Source organism: Mustela putorius, unplaced genomic scaffold (genome assembly GCF_011764305.1).
Source record: "Mustela putorius furo isolate JIRA1106 unplaced genomic scaffold, ASM1176430v1.1 tig00000731_pilon_pilon_pilon, whole genome shotgun sequence".
Lineage (NCBI taxonomy): Eukaryota > Metazoa > Chordata > Mammalia > Carnivora > Mustelidae > Mustela > Mustela putorius.
The window spans coordinates 916,662-931,244 of record NW_025421461.1 but is presented as its reverse complement, the minus strand read 5'-3'; the positions used below and the strand labels follow the sequence as shown (position 1 = coordinate 931,244).

Sequence of the window (14,583 nt, the reverse complement as noted above, 5' to 3'; positions counted from 1 at the left end):
CTGATTTCAACCACGAGCCTACTTGAAATTGGGCAGCATTTAGTGTTTAATCCTTTGTGGATGACATACTTATTTTTTCTTTTTTATTGTGATAAAATACAATAAAGTTTACCATCTTTATTTAAAGATTTTATTTATTTATTTATTTATTTGTTTGTTTGTTTTTAAGATTTTGTTTATTTATCTGACAGAGTGCAAAAGAGAGGGAACACAAACTGGGGGAGTGAGAGAGGAGAAGCAGGCTTCCCATGGAGCAGGGAGCCCAATTCGGGGCTTGATCCTAGGAACCCAGGATCCTGATCTGAGCTGAAGGCAGATGCTTAACAACTGAGCCACCCAGGCGCCCCAATTACTGTAGCTTTTTAGTAAGTTTCAAAATCGGGAAATAGGAGTCTTCCAGTTTTGTTCTTTTCAAGAATGTTTTGACTCTTTGGAGACATTTGACATTCTATATGAATTTTAGGATGAGTTTTTCTGTTTTTACAGAATGTCTCTGGGATTTTGATAGGGATTGCATTCCTCTGTAGAGCACTTTGGGTATTATTGACATTTTGTAATATTTAGTGTTCCACTCCATGAATTTGGGATGTGTTTCCATTTACTTCTATCTTATTTCATTTCCTTCAGGACTATTTCGTAGTTGTCATTTTACAAGTCTTTACCTCCTTGGCAAAGTTAATAAGTATTTAATTTTTTCAGCTATATTGTAAGGGGAGTTGTTTTTGTAATTTCCTTCTCAGATTAGTCATTGTACATAGAAATACCAACTGATTTTGTATGTGAACTTTGTATTTTGCTACTTTGCTGTATTTATTTATTCTCACACCTTTTTGTATAGTCTTTAGGGTTTCCTATGTATAAGATCATATCATCTACAAATGGAGATAATTTTACTTCCTCCTTTCCAATTTAGATGCCTTTTATTTCTTGCCTCATTCCAGTACTTTGTGGTGAAGTGGGTATCCATCCATGCTTTGTTCTTGATCCTAGAGGAAAAGCTTTCATAGTCTTTTACCATTAAATATGATGTTCACTGTGGGGTTTTCATATATAGTGTTTATTAATATGAGGTAGTTTTCTTCTGTTCCTGTTTTGTTGAGTGTATTTATCATGAAAGGGTGTTAGATTTTGTCAGGTGCTTTTTGTTGTGTCAGTTGAGATGGTCATGTGGCATATTACATTGATCGATTTTCATATGTTGAATCATTCTTACATTTCAGGGATATATCCCATTTGATCATGATGTATAAATTTTTTTAATATGCTGCTGAGTTCGGTTTGTTAATATTTTGTTGAGGATTTTTGCATCAGTTTTCAAAGGGGATGCTGGGCTGTAGTTTTCTTTTTTTCTTTGTAGTATTTTTTTTCTAGGTATCAGGGTAGTATTGATCTCATTGAATGAGTTAGGAAGTATTCTCTTTAATTTTTTAGGAAAGTTTAAGAAGGAGTGATAATAGTTCTCCTTTAAATGTTTGGTTGGATTCACCAGTAAAGCTATTTGATTTGAGACTTTTTTCTTTTTCTTTTTCTTTTCTTGGAGAGTGAGGGCATATGCAAGCAGCAGGGAAGAGTGAAGGGAGAGAGAGAGAATCTTGAGCAGGCCCCACACTGAACGTGTAACCTGACATGGGGCTCAATTTCATGACCCTGAGATCATGAGCCAAAATCAAAAGTTGGATGCTTAACTGACTGAGCCACCCAAGCACCCCCAGGATTTTTCTTTGTTGACTTTTTTTTATTATTATTATAGATTCAGTCTCTTTAATAGTTATTGGCCTATTCAGATGTTCTGTTTCTTAGTGATTAAGTTTTGGTAGGTTTTGGATTTTAAGAATGTGTCCATGTCATCTAGGTTATCTAGTTTGTTGGTGTATAGTGTTCATAAGTATTCTCGTTGTCCTTTTTATTTCTGTAAAATCAGTAGTAATGTCTTCACTCTCTTTTCTGATCTTAGTAATTTGAGTCTTTTCTTTTTCTTTCTTTTTTAGTCCATTTAGCTAAAGGTTTATCAATTTTGTTGACCTTTTGAAAGCATAACTTTTGGTTTCATTGATTTCTTTTTTTTTTTAAAGATTTTATTGATTTATTTGACAGACAGAGATCACAAGTAGGCAGAGAGGCAGGCAGAGAGAGAGGAGGAAGCAGGCTCCCCGCTGAGCAGAGAGCCCGATGTGGGGCTTGATCCCAGGATCCTGGAATCATGACCTGAGCCGAAGGCAGAGGCTTTAACCCACTGAGCTACCCAGGCGCCCCGGTTTCATTGATTTCTATTTTCTATTCTGTTTCTTTTATCTCTGCTCTAATCCTTTATTTTTATTTATTTATTTTTTTTTTAATTTATTTGACAGGCAGAGATCACAAGTGGGCAGAGAGCCAGGCAGAGAGAGAGGAAGAAGCAGGATTCCTCCTGAGCAGAGAGCCCGATGCGGGGCTCGATCCCAGGACCCTGGGATCGTGACCTGAGCTGAAGGCAGAGGCTTTAACCCACTGAGCCACCTAGGCGCCCCATATATTTTATTTATTTGCCAGAGAGAGAGAGAGAGAGCATGCACAAGTGGAGGGAGCAGCAGGTAGAGGGAGAAGCAGGCTCCCTATCAATCAAGGAGCCTGATGTGGGACTTGATCCCAGTACCCTGGGATCATGATCTGAGCTAAAGGCAGGTGTTTAACCATCTGAGCCACCCAGACATCCTTGTGTTCTAATCTTTGTTATTTCCTTTCTTCTACTAGCTTTGTCTTTAGTTCTTTTCCTAGTTTTGTTTTGTTTTAAATTGTGGAGTTAGGTCATTGAGATCTTTCTTGTTTTATAATGTACATATTTATAGCTATGAATTTCCTCCTTAGCACTCTTTTTGTTGTATACCATAAGTTTGGTATATTTTTGTTTTTGTTTATCTCTTAAGTATTTTCTGTTATCTCTTGTTACTGATTTTCAGCTTTACCCTGTTGTGGTCACAGAAGATACTTTAGGGGTGCCTGTGTGGCTCAGTGGGTTAGGCCTCTGTCTTCAGCTCAGGTCATGATCTCGGGGTCCTGGGATCGAGCCCTGCATCAGGCTTTTGCTCAGCAGGGAGCCTGCTTCCCCCAGTCCCTCTGTCTGCTTCTCCTCCTATTTATGGTCTCTCTCTGTCAAATAAATAAAATCTTTTTTTAAAAAGATACTTTTTATGATATCTTTTTAAAAAATATTTTATTTATTTGCTAGAGAGAGAGAGATTTCACAAGTGGGGAGTGGGAGAGGGATAAGGACTTGATCCCAGGACGCTGGGATAATGACCTGAGCTGAAGGCAGACACTTAATCAACTAAGCCATCCAGGTGCCCTGATATCTGTCTTTTAAATATTGAGACTAATTTGAGAATTTGTGGCCTAACATATGTATGTCCTGGAAATTGTCCCATGTGTACTTGAGAACAATGTATATGCTGTAATTGTTGGATAGTGTTTTATATGCCTGTTAGACCTAGTTGGTTTATCGTGTTAAGGCCTTTATTTCCTTGTTTTGATTGTTCTTTCCATCATTATGAGTAGGATATTGAAGTCCCCAACTACTCTTTTATTTATTTTTTAGATTTTATTTATTTATTTGACACAGAGAGAGAACACAATCAGGCAGAGTGGCAGACAGAGGGAGAGGGAGGAGGGCCTCAATCCCAGGACCCCTGGATCATGACCTGAGCTGAAGGCAAATGAGCAACTGACTGAGCCACCCAGGAGCCCTCCAAGTACTCTTATAGGACTGTTTTACCTTCATATATCTTCAAAGGTTTTACTTCATATATTTAAAGTCCATTTTAATATGACACTAGTGTAGCTACCCCTACTCTCTTAATGTTTGCATGGAGTATCTTTTTCTGTCCTTTCACTTTCAACCTCTTTGTGTCTTTATTTTTTTAAAGATTTTATTTATTTATTTGACAGAGAGAGATCACAAGTAGGCAGAGAGGCAGGCAGAGAGAGAGAGAGGAGGAAGCAGACTCCCTGCTGAGCAGAGAGCCCGACTCGGGACTCGATCCCAGGACCCTGAGATCATGACCTGAGCCGAAGGCAGCGGCTTAACCCACTGAGCCACCCAGGCGCCCTCTTTGTGTCTTTAGATCTCAAGTTAGTCTCTTGTAGGTAGCATATAGTTGAATCATGTGATTTTATCTGTTCTGCCAAATTTGTCCTTTGCAGAGTCTAATCCATCTACATGTAAAGTAATTACAGGTAAGGAAGGACTTACTTCTACAGTTGCACTGTTTGTTCTCTGCTTTCCCCCCTCGTTTCCTTTATTATTGTCTTCTTTTATATTTAGTGGATTTTTTTTTTTGCAGTGAAATGTTTTGATTCTTTTTTCATCTCATTTTGTGTTTGTTCTATAGTTATTTTCTTTGTGGCTGCCATCAGGATTATGTGTAACATCCTAATGTTGTAACATTGGAATTTGACTTTATACCAGCTTAACTTCAATAACAAACAGAAATTCTCCTTTTACAGCTCTCTCTCCATCCCTTTTGTTGTTGATGTCACAAAATTATAGCTTTATACATTGTGTGCCCCAAAGACTAAAGTAGTAATAATTTTAAATGCATTAGCCTCCTAAATTATATAGGAAATGGGGCACCTGGGTGGCTTAGTTGGTTAAGCATCTGCCTCCGGATCAGATTGAGCCCCATGTTGGGCTCCCTGCTCAGTGGGGAGCCTGCTTCTCCCCCTGCCCCTCCCACCTCACTTGTGTGCTCATGTCTCAAATAAATAAATAAAATTAAAAAAATTTTTCTTGGAAACAAGATTTGGAGTTACAGACCAAAGTTTTAATAATATTAGCTTTTAAACTAAAAATTGTTTTTAAAAAATGTATGAGTCGGGGCAACTGGGTGGCTCAGTGGGTTGGGCCTCTGCCTTTGGCTTGGGTCATGATCTCAGGGTCCTGGGATTGAGCCCCGTGTTGGGTTCTGTGCTCAGCAGAGAGCCTGTTCCCCCCTGCCTCTCTGCCTGCTTGTGATCTCTCTCTCTCTCTCTCTCTGTCAATAAATAAATAAATAAATAAATAAATAAAAGAATGTATTACTCTTTTAAATCATGTCGAAAACAGAAAGTGGAGTTATGAACTATCATAATTATTCTAATATTTATATTTTTGTATGTATTTACCTTTACTGAAATCTTTATTTCTCCACATGGTTTTGAAGTGCTGTCTAGTGTCTTTTCATTTCACCTTGTAGGACTCCTGTGACAATTCTTGTAGAGCAAATGTAGTGATAAACTATCTCAGCTTTTGTTTATCTGGGAATGGCTTAATTTTTCCCTCACTTTTGAAGGACGACTTTGCCAGATGCAGGATTTTTGGTTGACAGTTTTTTCTTTTAGCACTTTGAATATATTGTCCACTGCCTTCTGTTTGATGAGAAATGTGTTGATCATCTTATTGAGGATCTCTTGTTTGTGACAAATTACTGTTCTAGCTTTCAAGGTTCTCTGTCTTTGCCTTTAGAAAGTTTGATTATACTATGTCTTGGTATGGTCTCTTTGAGTTCATGTTACCTGGAGTTCTTTGAGTTTTTGGGGTGTTTATAGTCATGTCTTTCAGCAAAGGTGGGAAGAGTTCAGCCACTAATTCTTCAATATTCTCTCTGCCCCTCTCTCTCCTGTTTTTGAAGCTTCTACAATATATATGCTGGTCAGTTTGATGTGTCTTGTTGGTCCCTTAATATTCTGCTCACTTTCATACAGTCTTTCCCCCTCATTTCTTAGATTTAATACTTTCTATTGCCCTGTCTTCAAGTTTGCTGATTCTATCAGCTTTGTACTCACATCTGCCTTTGAATTGCCCTAATGAATTTGTTATTTCTGTCATTCTTTTCAAGTCCAGTGTTTTCTTTTGCTCTCTTTTTAGGTTTTCTGCCTCATTATTGATATTTCCATTCTTTTTACACATTATTTGCTCGATTTTCTCTAGGTCTTTCTTTAGTTCTTTGAGCAGCTTGAGATAGTTTTAATATCTTCACCAGGTTAATCTATAGTCTTTCACTGGGACAGTTTCTTTGAATGGGCCATAGTTCCCTATTTCTTTGTATGCTTTTGAATTTTTTGTTGAAAAACTGGACATTTTAATCTAATAATTTGGTAACTCTGGACTCAGATTTTCTCCAGTCCCTAGTGTTTGCTCTTTTTTTTATAATTAATTAATTGGCACATTTATTTTTGTGGGCTGTCTTTGTGCCTAGGATCAGTCTGATCTATGAACCTAAGGTCTTCCAGGTCTTTTCCTGGACATTCATGGTCACTTTCTAATTTTCCCCATGTATTCAATTGCTTTTGAATGTCCTACTCTTCAATTACTGACTCCTAAAAAGAGGAAAGGAGGAGAATGAAGGGAGGATACATTGCTGCCGGCCCTGTAAATTCCCTGGCAGCCCCCTCATCCCAAGGTGGAGAGGCTTGTTACTATGGAGGGAGGTGCAGCCACACTGGCTTTCCACCTCTGTCTGCACCTCTCTGATTGGAAGCAGCAACCCACATTCAGGCACAAATCCCTGATATTTAGAGGACAGGGTCTTTTTTGCTCAACCTCATTCAAGTTGCTCCAGAACCTCCAGTGCACAGCTGCCAGCCCTGCTCCTGGGGTGGAGGTTGTGTAGGTGCTACTGTGTTTGCAGCTGAAATTGACTGAAATTAACCACAACTTGCCAGCTAGGCCTTAGTAGGGAACTTGCAAGCCTTCAGTAGACTCCAGAGTTCTAAAATACATGGTTCCACTTGACAGATTCTGCTGGTACAGTCATTGAATAGGTGGGGAGATGGATTCCTAGTGCTTCCCATTCCACCATTGTCTTAGAATCCTTTCAGTGTACATTTTATTTGCTTATGTTTTTACTGTTTGCCTTTCCCATTGATATGTCATCTCCAAGAGGATAACAATTTACTTTCCGTTTGCTCATTGTACCACAGAGCCTGGAAAAATGGACATACAGTAGGTGCTCAGTAAATGTTTGTGGAATGAATTTATACTATAGCAGATATAGTGATAATTGTGCCCAAGTTTTAGTACAGTATTGTTGACTGTGTTTTCTTCTTCTTTCTGAAGCTGATACCCATGCACAGTTCCTAGTAGATACTTGGGCGAGGGCCTTACCAGGTCCTTTTAAACACACTGAATTCTTGGAGTACGTAGGTGGCGCAGTTGGTTAAGTGTCTGACTCTTGGTATCAACTCGGTTTGTGATCTCAGGGTAGTGAGATCGAGCCCCACTTTAGGCTCTGTGCTCAGTGTGGAGTCTGCTTGGGATTCTCTCCCTCTTTCTCTGTCCCTCCTGCTCATGCTTTCTGTCTCTCTCTCTCTCTAGAATAAATAAATCTTAAAAAAATTATAAACACACCAGATTCCTGACTTTATATTTACATGGGCACCTTGTCTGTCATATTCACTATTATTTGTAATTTCGTTAGGTGATAATCTAAAACTCGGGAGTCAGAAACAAGCAGCTTCTCTGGGCCAGGTTGTGTGTTGTGTGACCAGCATAGTGGTTTGAATTGTTTTGACTTTGAATTAAAGCTTCAGGCGAGGCTTGTCCTTTAGACAGGCCACCACTATGTGGTTTTACAATGATTGTTTCTTTTATTATCACAACTCTAATAATTTAATTTTTGTGTTTCTTTGTTTATTGTCAGTCTTCTCATCTAGGCTATGAAGTCCATGAGGTCAGAAACCATGTTTACTTCATTCATCGCCCTACATCCCAGTCTTAGCTGAATCTGGTACTAGATGGTACTTGCTATATGAGGTTTGGGTATAAAGTCATACATTTGCTCTTTTTACCAAATGTACTTAAACATGACTACCCTTAATGCCACCTGCCTGGCTGCCATGTTGAGTTCCTGCCCCAGCTCCTCTGTGGGGGACTGCCTTTCCTCCATGAGTTTAGGAGGCAGGAGCATGTTTGTGTAGGATGTTAACATGTACAAGGTGTTTCCTATGTGTCTTCTTATTGGAATAATCATCCGCATTTTGAAATTAGGATACGTACTTACAGATGACGAATACGTTTGCCCATGTTGTACAGCAAGTACATGACATGGTGGACTTGAATCCAGCCCCCTGAGTGCCACCTTGGTGTTTTTCTGTTTGACTCCTACAGTGGGTGTACTGTCTGGTTTATGTCAGGACCTTTTGTGTGTTTTCTAGGAAGGAGAGTGAGATCACCCCTGCATCCTCCAGTGATACTTAATTCATTTTATAAAGCATTAGACACCAAAATTGGTTTTCTGTGGCAGGGTGCTAGGTAGACATCATGAGCGCTGTCTTTAGAAGCAGATCTAAGGCTCTGGCTGTGGGGCCCTGCTCCTGTGTAGGGAGCCTGCACGGCAGGGTCTGGAGCTGTGCTGGCACCTCTCTTTGCACCCTCCCTGGCTGGTGCTCTGGCAGTGTGTGCTCAGCGTCTCACTGGAGAGCGGGGCTTGCTTCCGCGTGGTTCCTCTTCCCAGGAATGGACACTCAGGAGCCAGGTCTGAAATCGTCTCGGGCCTTCCTTTTGGTGTAGCTTTACTGCTGCCAGCCTGCATTCCTTTAAACTGGGGGCCCTGAGGTTGGCATCCCAAAATACACCCTCCAGGCCACTTGTCGCTGGCTTGTTCCGGCGCTCCAGGGAGGGCTTGCTGACCTGAAGGTGTCTTCTGGCCTTTAGTCTTAGTCACTCTGCCCCAGGTCAAGGGACCAGAGAAGACGCTGGCACTGGGACCCGCCACTGGCAAAGTAGCTGGCATCTGAGGTAGGACATTGTTCTTTCTTTCCAGTCAGAGACGGCCTTAGCTGCTGCTTCTCATACGCTTGAGACCAAAGAAGAGCAGCTTCATTCTGCTTTTACTTTCTGAAAATAGATGAGTATATTTTCAGATATCGGTCATAGCATGACCCATAGCTTATGTCACCTTTAACAGACTAGCTGTTTAATGCTGGTCGTCAGTTAGGAAATTCAAGAGTGGTGTAGGTTTGTGAGAATGGAATCCTAACTGCTTTGGGTGATACTAAGCCACTCTGTGCTGCATGATTTCAGCGACCTGCCTCCCAGTTGGAACTCCTCTCTGCCCTTTAGCCTGATTTTCTTGTGCATAACATGACAGATTATTTCATGACTCATCCTTCTTTTGGACCTGAAATCATTTTTATTCTTTAAATGTGGAGGGCTTTCAGATACCCTCTGTTGATTTTTGGGTGTGGCTATTAATAGTTTAATTTCTGTGTGTGGTTCTGAGTAGCTTCCCAATAACCTGGTTTTTTTTTTTTTTTTCTTTTTAAAGATTTATTTATTTGACCGAGAGAGCTCACAAGTAGGCAGAGAGGCAGGCAGAGACAGGAAGGGAAGCAGGCTCCCTGCTGAGCAGAGAGCCCAGTGTGGGACTCGATCCCAGGACCCTGGGATCGTGACCTGAGCTGAAGGCAGAGGCTTTAACCCACTGAGCCACCAAGGCACCCCCCAACAACCTGTTTTTGTGGATGGTTCCATTTACTTTATTTTTTATAACTGGTTGAGAGAAGAAAGGAATCTTAGGAACAGATTCCATCTGTGAAATGCAGTGTAAAATTTTGGCTAAAGGATGAGGAATGAAATAACATTAAAGTGACATTTCTGCTCAGAGTTGAGTTCTTGGAGAGAGTCTTGTTTCCAGTTTGAGGTTCCAGAAGCCCCTTTGAAGAGCTTCTCAGCGGAATAAGGGAACAGCTGAATTTCAAAGTCACAGTGACAACCGTGAACTTTCTGGCTGTCCAGGCCTAAGTAACACTCACCCATGAAAGGACTTTTCTACCATTTACTGTCTTTTAACTTAGGTCTAGAGCTCTGTAGTCTGTGGGATATGAAAATACAAGCAGATGAGCTTAGTGTGTGAACGCCCGAACTGTCTAACTTCTTCCCGCCAGCTGATGTGCCTTATTAGCGTAAGGTCTGCTTCAGGTCACTTCCCTGTCAATTAAGAGAGTAGACAGGATTGTGAGCGCCTCCTTTTCTGTTAGGCCGTGCACTCGCACTTCTGGACCTCGTGTGATCTGTGGTTTCTGTTTGAGGGGGGCTATCTCACCTTCTTCCTTTTCTGACCTCACTCTCTCTCTGAGACTTGTCCTACTTTCTGCTGTAGCTCACAGTGATGCTGGGCTGTCCCTTTTATGTATGAGCTGATCTCCAAGTGCTGGAAATCGTGGGATAGATTCTTTTTCCCACTCCCTTTTTATACCATCAATCTTGCTTTCCCAGTTCTATCTGAAACTAGCAGTTAAGCATTTTGGTATAAAATGCAAAATTTGTAAACATATTAAAGTTCTTCTAGGCCAGCTTCAAAGAAAACTGACCCCCTCTAACCTTGTTTTACATAGGAGTTGTATTTCCTACTCTGGAAATGGGTCCAGTCAGGACACAGTTCCTTCCTTCCACTTAGAAGCTGTGCCTCTGCTTGGAGAATGCCCCCGGACACCACAGCAAGGCGGGAGGGCCGAGTTACCTCCGTGTCTTGCTCTCTTGGCCATCCTCACTGCCGATGGTGAAACATGGAGGAGCTGGCCCAGCCAGCATTCAGAGACCAGAGAGTCCTGGCGGTCCGGGGGCCTGGCAGTATGGCCCTGTGCACTGCAGAGTGGAGTGAGGGGGAAGGTCTTTAAGAATTTTGAGAAACTCCCAGAAAGTTGGGATTTGTCTGTATGACCAGCTTCACCTGGTCAGGAAAGTGACCTGAATACCTACCTACCCTGATACTGAGTGTAATGCTCTCAAATAAATGGCTTGCTCTGGAATGTCTTTTCCCACCATCATCCTCCTGAGTTAGCTGGGCACAATTGGTGCTGATTTCTAATTTACTTTGCATTCTGATTCTGTTAAATGACTTGTCAGACTGAATGCAGATGTGCACTCTCCCCACAGAAGCCGGCCCGTGGGCCGAGGATGGATCCCATTAACCTGTTGCCATATTTGCCTCAGGCAAAGTGGTCCCCAGGGCCAGGAGACCAAGGCTGGCATGCGATGTTGTGTCAGGTGCTCAAGGAATCCCAGAAGTGTACAAGACGGTGTGTAGTTCTCTCTCTTTTCTTCGTGTCCTGGATTGCTGGCTTGGGTTGTAAAAAGGTGCATGGAAATGCAGCTTGTTGGCAGCTATTGTTGTCTTCACAGGGTGGGGGCAACCTCTGGTTTGTTTTCATCCTGCTTCTCCCTGGGTGTGAAAAAAGGGGAGCAAGGGACACTTGGGCACTTGTCTGCTCTCACTTGGCTGTACTGGCCTCAGTGCCTGTTAGGGTGGCCACACTTTTGATATGCACCTCGGCATATGGGATCCTGACTTCTTCTGATAAAGTCGGGGTTTCTTTTTTCCTATATGTTAATGTCATTAAACCAAAGGGTTTATGAAGATATAAAATTTAAACTCCAGCAAGCTCTATGTTTAATGACTTTCCTTCATTTTGAAGAAACCAGTTTTCATAAACTGGGGACTCTTCCAGACAGCCTTGGAAATCTGACTGCCATGAAACTAAGTCCTGGCCTAGGAGCTTTCAGTTAGTTCTGGGTCATGATGATGCCAATGGCAACTGCATTTACTGAGCACTTACACTTTTCTAGGGACTTGCACACATTTCCACATATTAATTCAGCTGACCTCATAAAAGACCTGTGAGTTGGACACTCAGATACCCTCATTTTACAGATGGGGAGATTGACGCCTGGAGTGGGGAGGTCCTTTATCCAGGCTGGTAAGTAAGTGGCTCAGCCAGGATGTGAATCCAGCCAGGCTGGCTCGAGGGGTCATCCTTGTAACCCCTGCACTGCTGTCACTTTGCCTCAATTATTGTTTTCCACGTGGCCTCTGCAACCTCTGAATTTTGAGGAGCAACAGGCTGCATATTGGTACATGACACCCTTGTAGCCTTCAGCTGGAGTTCATCAGTGGAGACCTTTCAGATTGAAGGTCTGAACCAGGCAGGCTCCACAAGGCTCTGGTCTCCAGGAACCTATGGAGGAATGTGCAGAGCTATTTCCACCCAGCTGACTTAATGGAGCTCCGCGCCTCCACCAAGGGGCTGAGGCCTGTTGTCTCTTCATGAGTCCCTTCTTCAACTCCCTGGTCACCTTGGGCACTGGCCAGGCCCCATGTAATTCTCGGTGAAGTAGGGTGGTCCGCCTTGGGACCTGACTGGTAAGGATCCAGGATGGCGGTGGGATAGAGCTCTTCCCAGACAGCCATCCTGCTGGGTCGAAAGCTCCCTACCCCCAAGTTCATTACATGAAAGTTCTGAGCTATGATTACCTTGGAGCCTACCTGTGTTTTCTGTCAATTACTGTAATTTTCCGGTAAAGCTGCACTAACAAACTGGTAATCATTCCTGCCCCCCAGAATTCACACCTCCCCCCCGGGAAGTACCCCTGCACCCTGTGGTCTTCAGGGGCTGCCCTGTGAAGGCCCCCAGGCGGTCCCTGCAGACCCACAGAACTTGCAGAGGGTGCCGGTCCATGCTCTACACGGTTCTCAGTCCCTCCAGGTGCCAGACAAAGGGTCCCTGGGCTCCAGCATTTCCCCTGGGACTTGGCCTCAGCTTCCTGCTGTGGGCAGGGGGTGGCGCCAGTGGTACCCAGTAAAGAGCTTGGCACTTGATAGGCCACTTTAATTGCTGGTTCATCCGATGGAGGCTTGGCACAATGGAGGGTGAGAAGGAAATGTAACCACTTAGCAGATAGTCGCTGGGGACTTTTCAGAAGTGGATTAAGTGGAGCTTGATGGGAAGCAGTCATTTTTACAGATGTTTGTGTAAGAACGTTAATTATTTATGGTGATCAAGAAATTGGATATATTTAGAAAGGCAGATGAAAAACCAAACTGAATACTGAACTTGTTGAGTTGGCAGTTCAAATGCGAGCAGAACCCTTTTGCAGTCAAGCAGTTTAAACTAGATCAGGACAGCTCACCCGATGCTGAGGTTCATGATCAAAGCAGCGGATCTGTGTTGGGCTTCAGTGGGTTCCTGGCTCCATGGCACCCACAGAGTTGATGTTGTCTTGGGAATGGAAGCAGAAATTTTTTTTGAATATATGGAGTTGAGGACATGGGACATTCAGCAGGTGACTGAGGGTTTTACATCGTTACTCCCAATTTGATGAGGAATTGAAAACTTTAGGCTGGTTTGCAGCTCTACCCTTGGTTTCCAGCCTCTTCCTTCCTGAACGGGATTACTGTGCTTCTAATATCCTAGTCCTGGAGGAGGACTGTGGGTGGTGGGCCTTTTGTGTAATAGACTCAGCCCACTTGTCAAATAGCCTGACAGGGCATTTCTTCCAAAGTGGCAGACATGGTGTTGTTCATCACTGGCTCATCCTTGACCTTCCTTTCATCCTGGGTCTCCCTCCTCTCCTAGCTTGCTTCGGGCATGGGGGCATGGGTGAGTGACAAGGAATCAGGGAAGCTTGGAAGAATCAGGAGATTTGGGCAGCCGTGGAAGGGACGGATCCTAGGAATTGACTGCCGCTGTTGCACAGATGTTCCTGTGCCCTGACTTCACCTGGCTGACTGTGGCTCCCCAGTGAATGCTAAGTGAGAACACGCCTCAGCGCATGGCAGGGGACCCCACCTCCCAGCCTGAATCTGGGGCAGAGGGCAGCTCCCCGCTGCACAGAATTCCCTCTGGGTGTCTGTGAGGCCTGTGGCCAGGAGGATATTTATGGGCCATCGCAGACATAGTCCAGGGCACACCCCACCCAGAAACATCCATTTGCTTAGGGAGGAGTAGAAGGATTGGTATGGTGTTCTTTTTCCTTTTTTTAAAAAATGTTTTTTAATTCCACATATATGGGTTGAGAATGATAATGGGCATACTTCAGTCCCCCTCAGTAGGTTCCTGAAGGAGAATCAGGAGAGTGTGGATATGCCCGAGCCTCCTGTCACACTCATGGGTAACTGGGTCCTGCGCTGAATGACTCTTTCAGCTTGTTCTGGGGTCGCTGTGTGCCTCTGAGCGGCTTCACGAGGTCAGTGGCTTTGCTGTCTGCTCATGTCAGTCAGAGGGAGAGAATGCATATTCCACCAAGCCGAGGGCCTCAGCAAGATAGTTGCTGGGCTCAGAGCTAAAGTCACCATGAGAGAGATCTGGGCCCTTTATCAGTCTAGTGGGGCAGGAGCTGGCAAGTCCCTTGAGTTTACTTGTTATATCACAAATGCATTTGGTTTGGGTTCCTTTAGGAAGAGTCTGCTCAAGGTGAAGATCATGGACTTCATTACATCTACGGCCATCCTGCCCCTGCTGTTTGGCTGTGTGGGAGTCTTTGGCCTCTTCAAGCTGCTGCAGCGGGTGCGCATGAAGGCCTATCTCCGGAACGCTGTGGTGGTCATTACTGGCGCTACCTCGGGCCTGGGGCGAGGTGGGTCCTGGGGGCAGTGCTGTCGGGGGGACAGGGGTGGGGGGAGGCAGGGAACTTGATGCACACAAGAGGAGCAGCTCCTTCACTGCACGCATGTAAATAAAGGAAGCGGGCTAGGTGACTTGGGAACAAGAGCATGTCACCGTCCCTGGTCCGCTTGGAAAAGGCGAGAGCCTAATTGTGATGAGAAATGGCCCCTGGCTTTCATCCGCATCGGT

At 43.6% G+C, this 14,583-nt stretch overlaps 1 protein-coding gene across 2 annotated transcripts in view; it reads left to right on the top strand.

Moving 5' to 3' along the window:
- DHRS7B (dehydrogenase/reductase 7B) overlaps nucleotides 1-14,583 on the top strand; it is a 58,762-nt gene that overhangs the window by 23,445 nt on the left and 20,734 nt on the right. Inside the window, exons 1-2 of one of the 2 annotated variants that reach the window (XM_004776477.3) lie at nucleotides 8,536-8,749; nucleotides 14,187-14,365. In XM_004776477.3, coding sequence (XP_004776534.1) covers nucleotides 14,212-14,365 — 154 coding nt within the window. In that variant the 5' untranslated portion in view covers nucleotides 8,536-8,749; nucleotides 14,187-14,211. Of the gene's footprint in view, nucleotides 1-8,535; nucleotides 8,750-14,186; nucleotides 14,366-14,583 lie in introns of those variants that run through there. The other variant, XM_004776476.3, reaches the window with a different exon arrangement.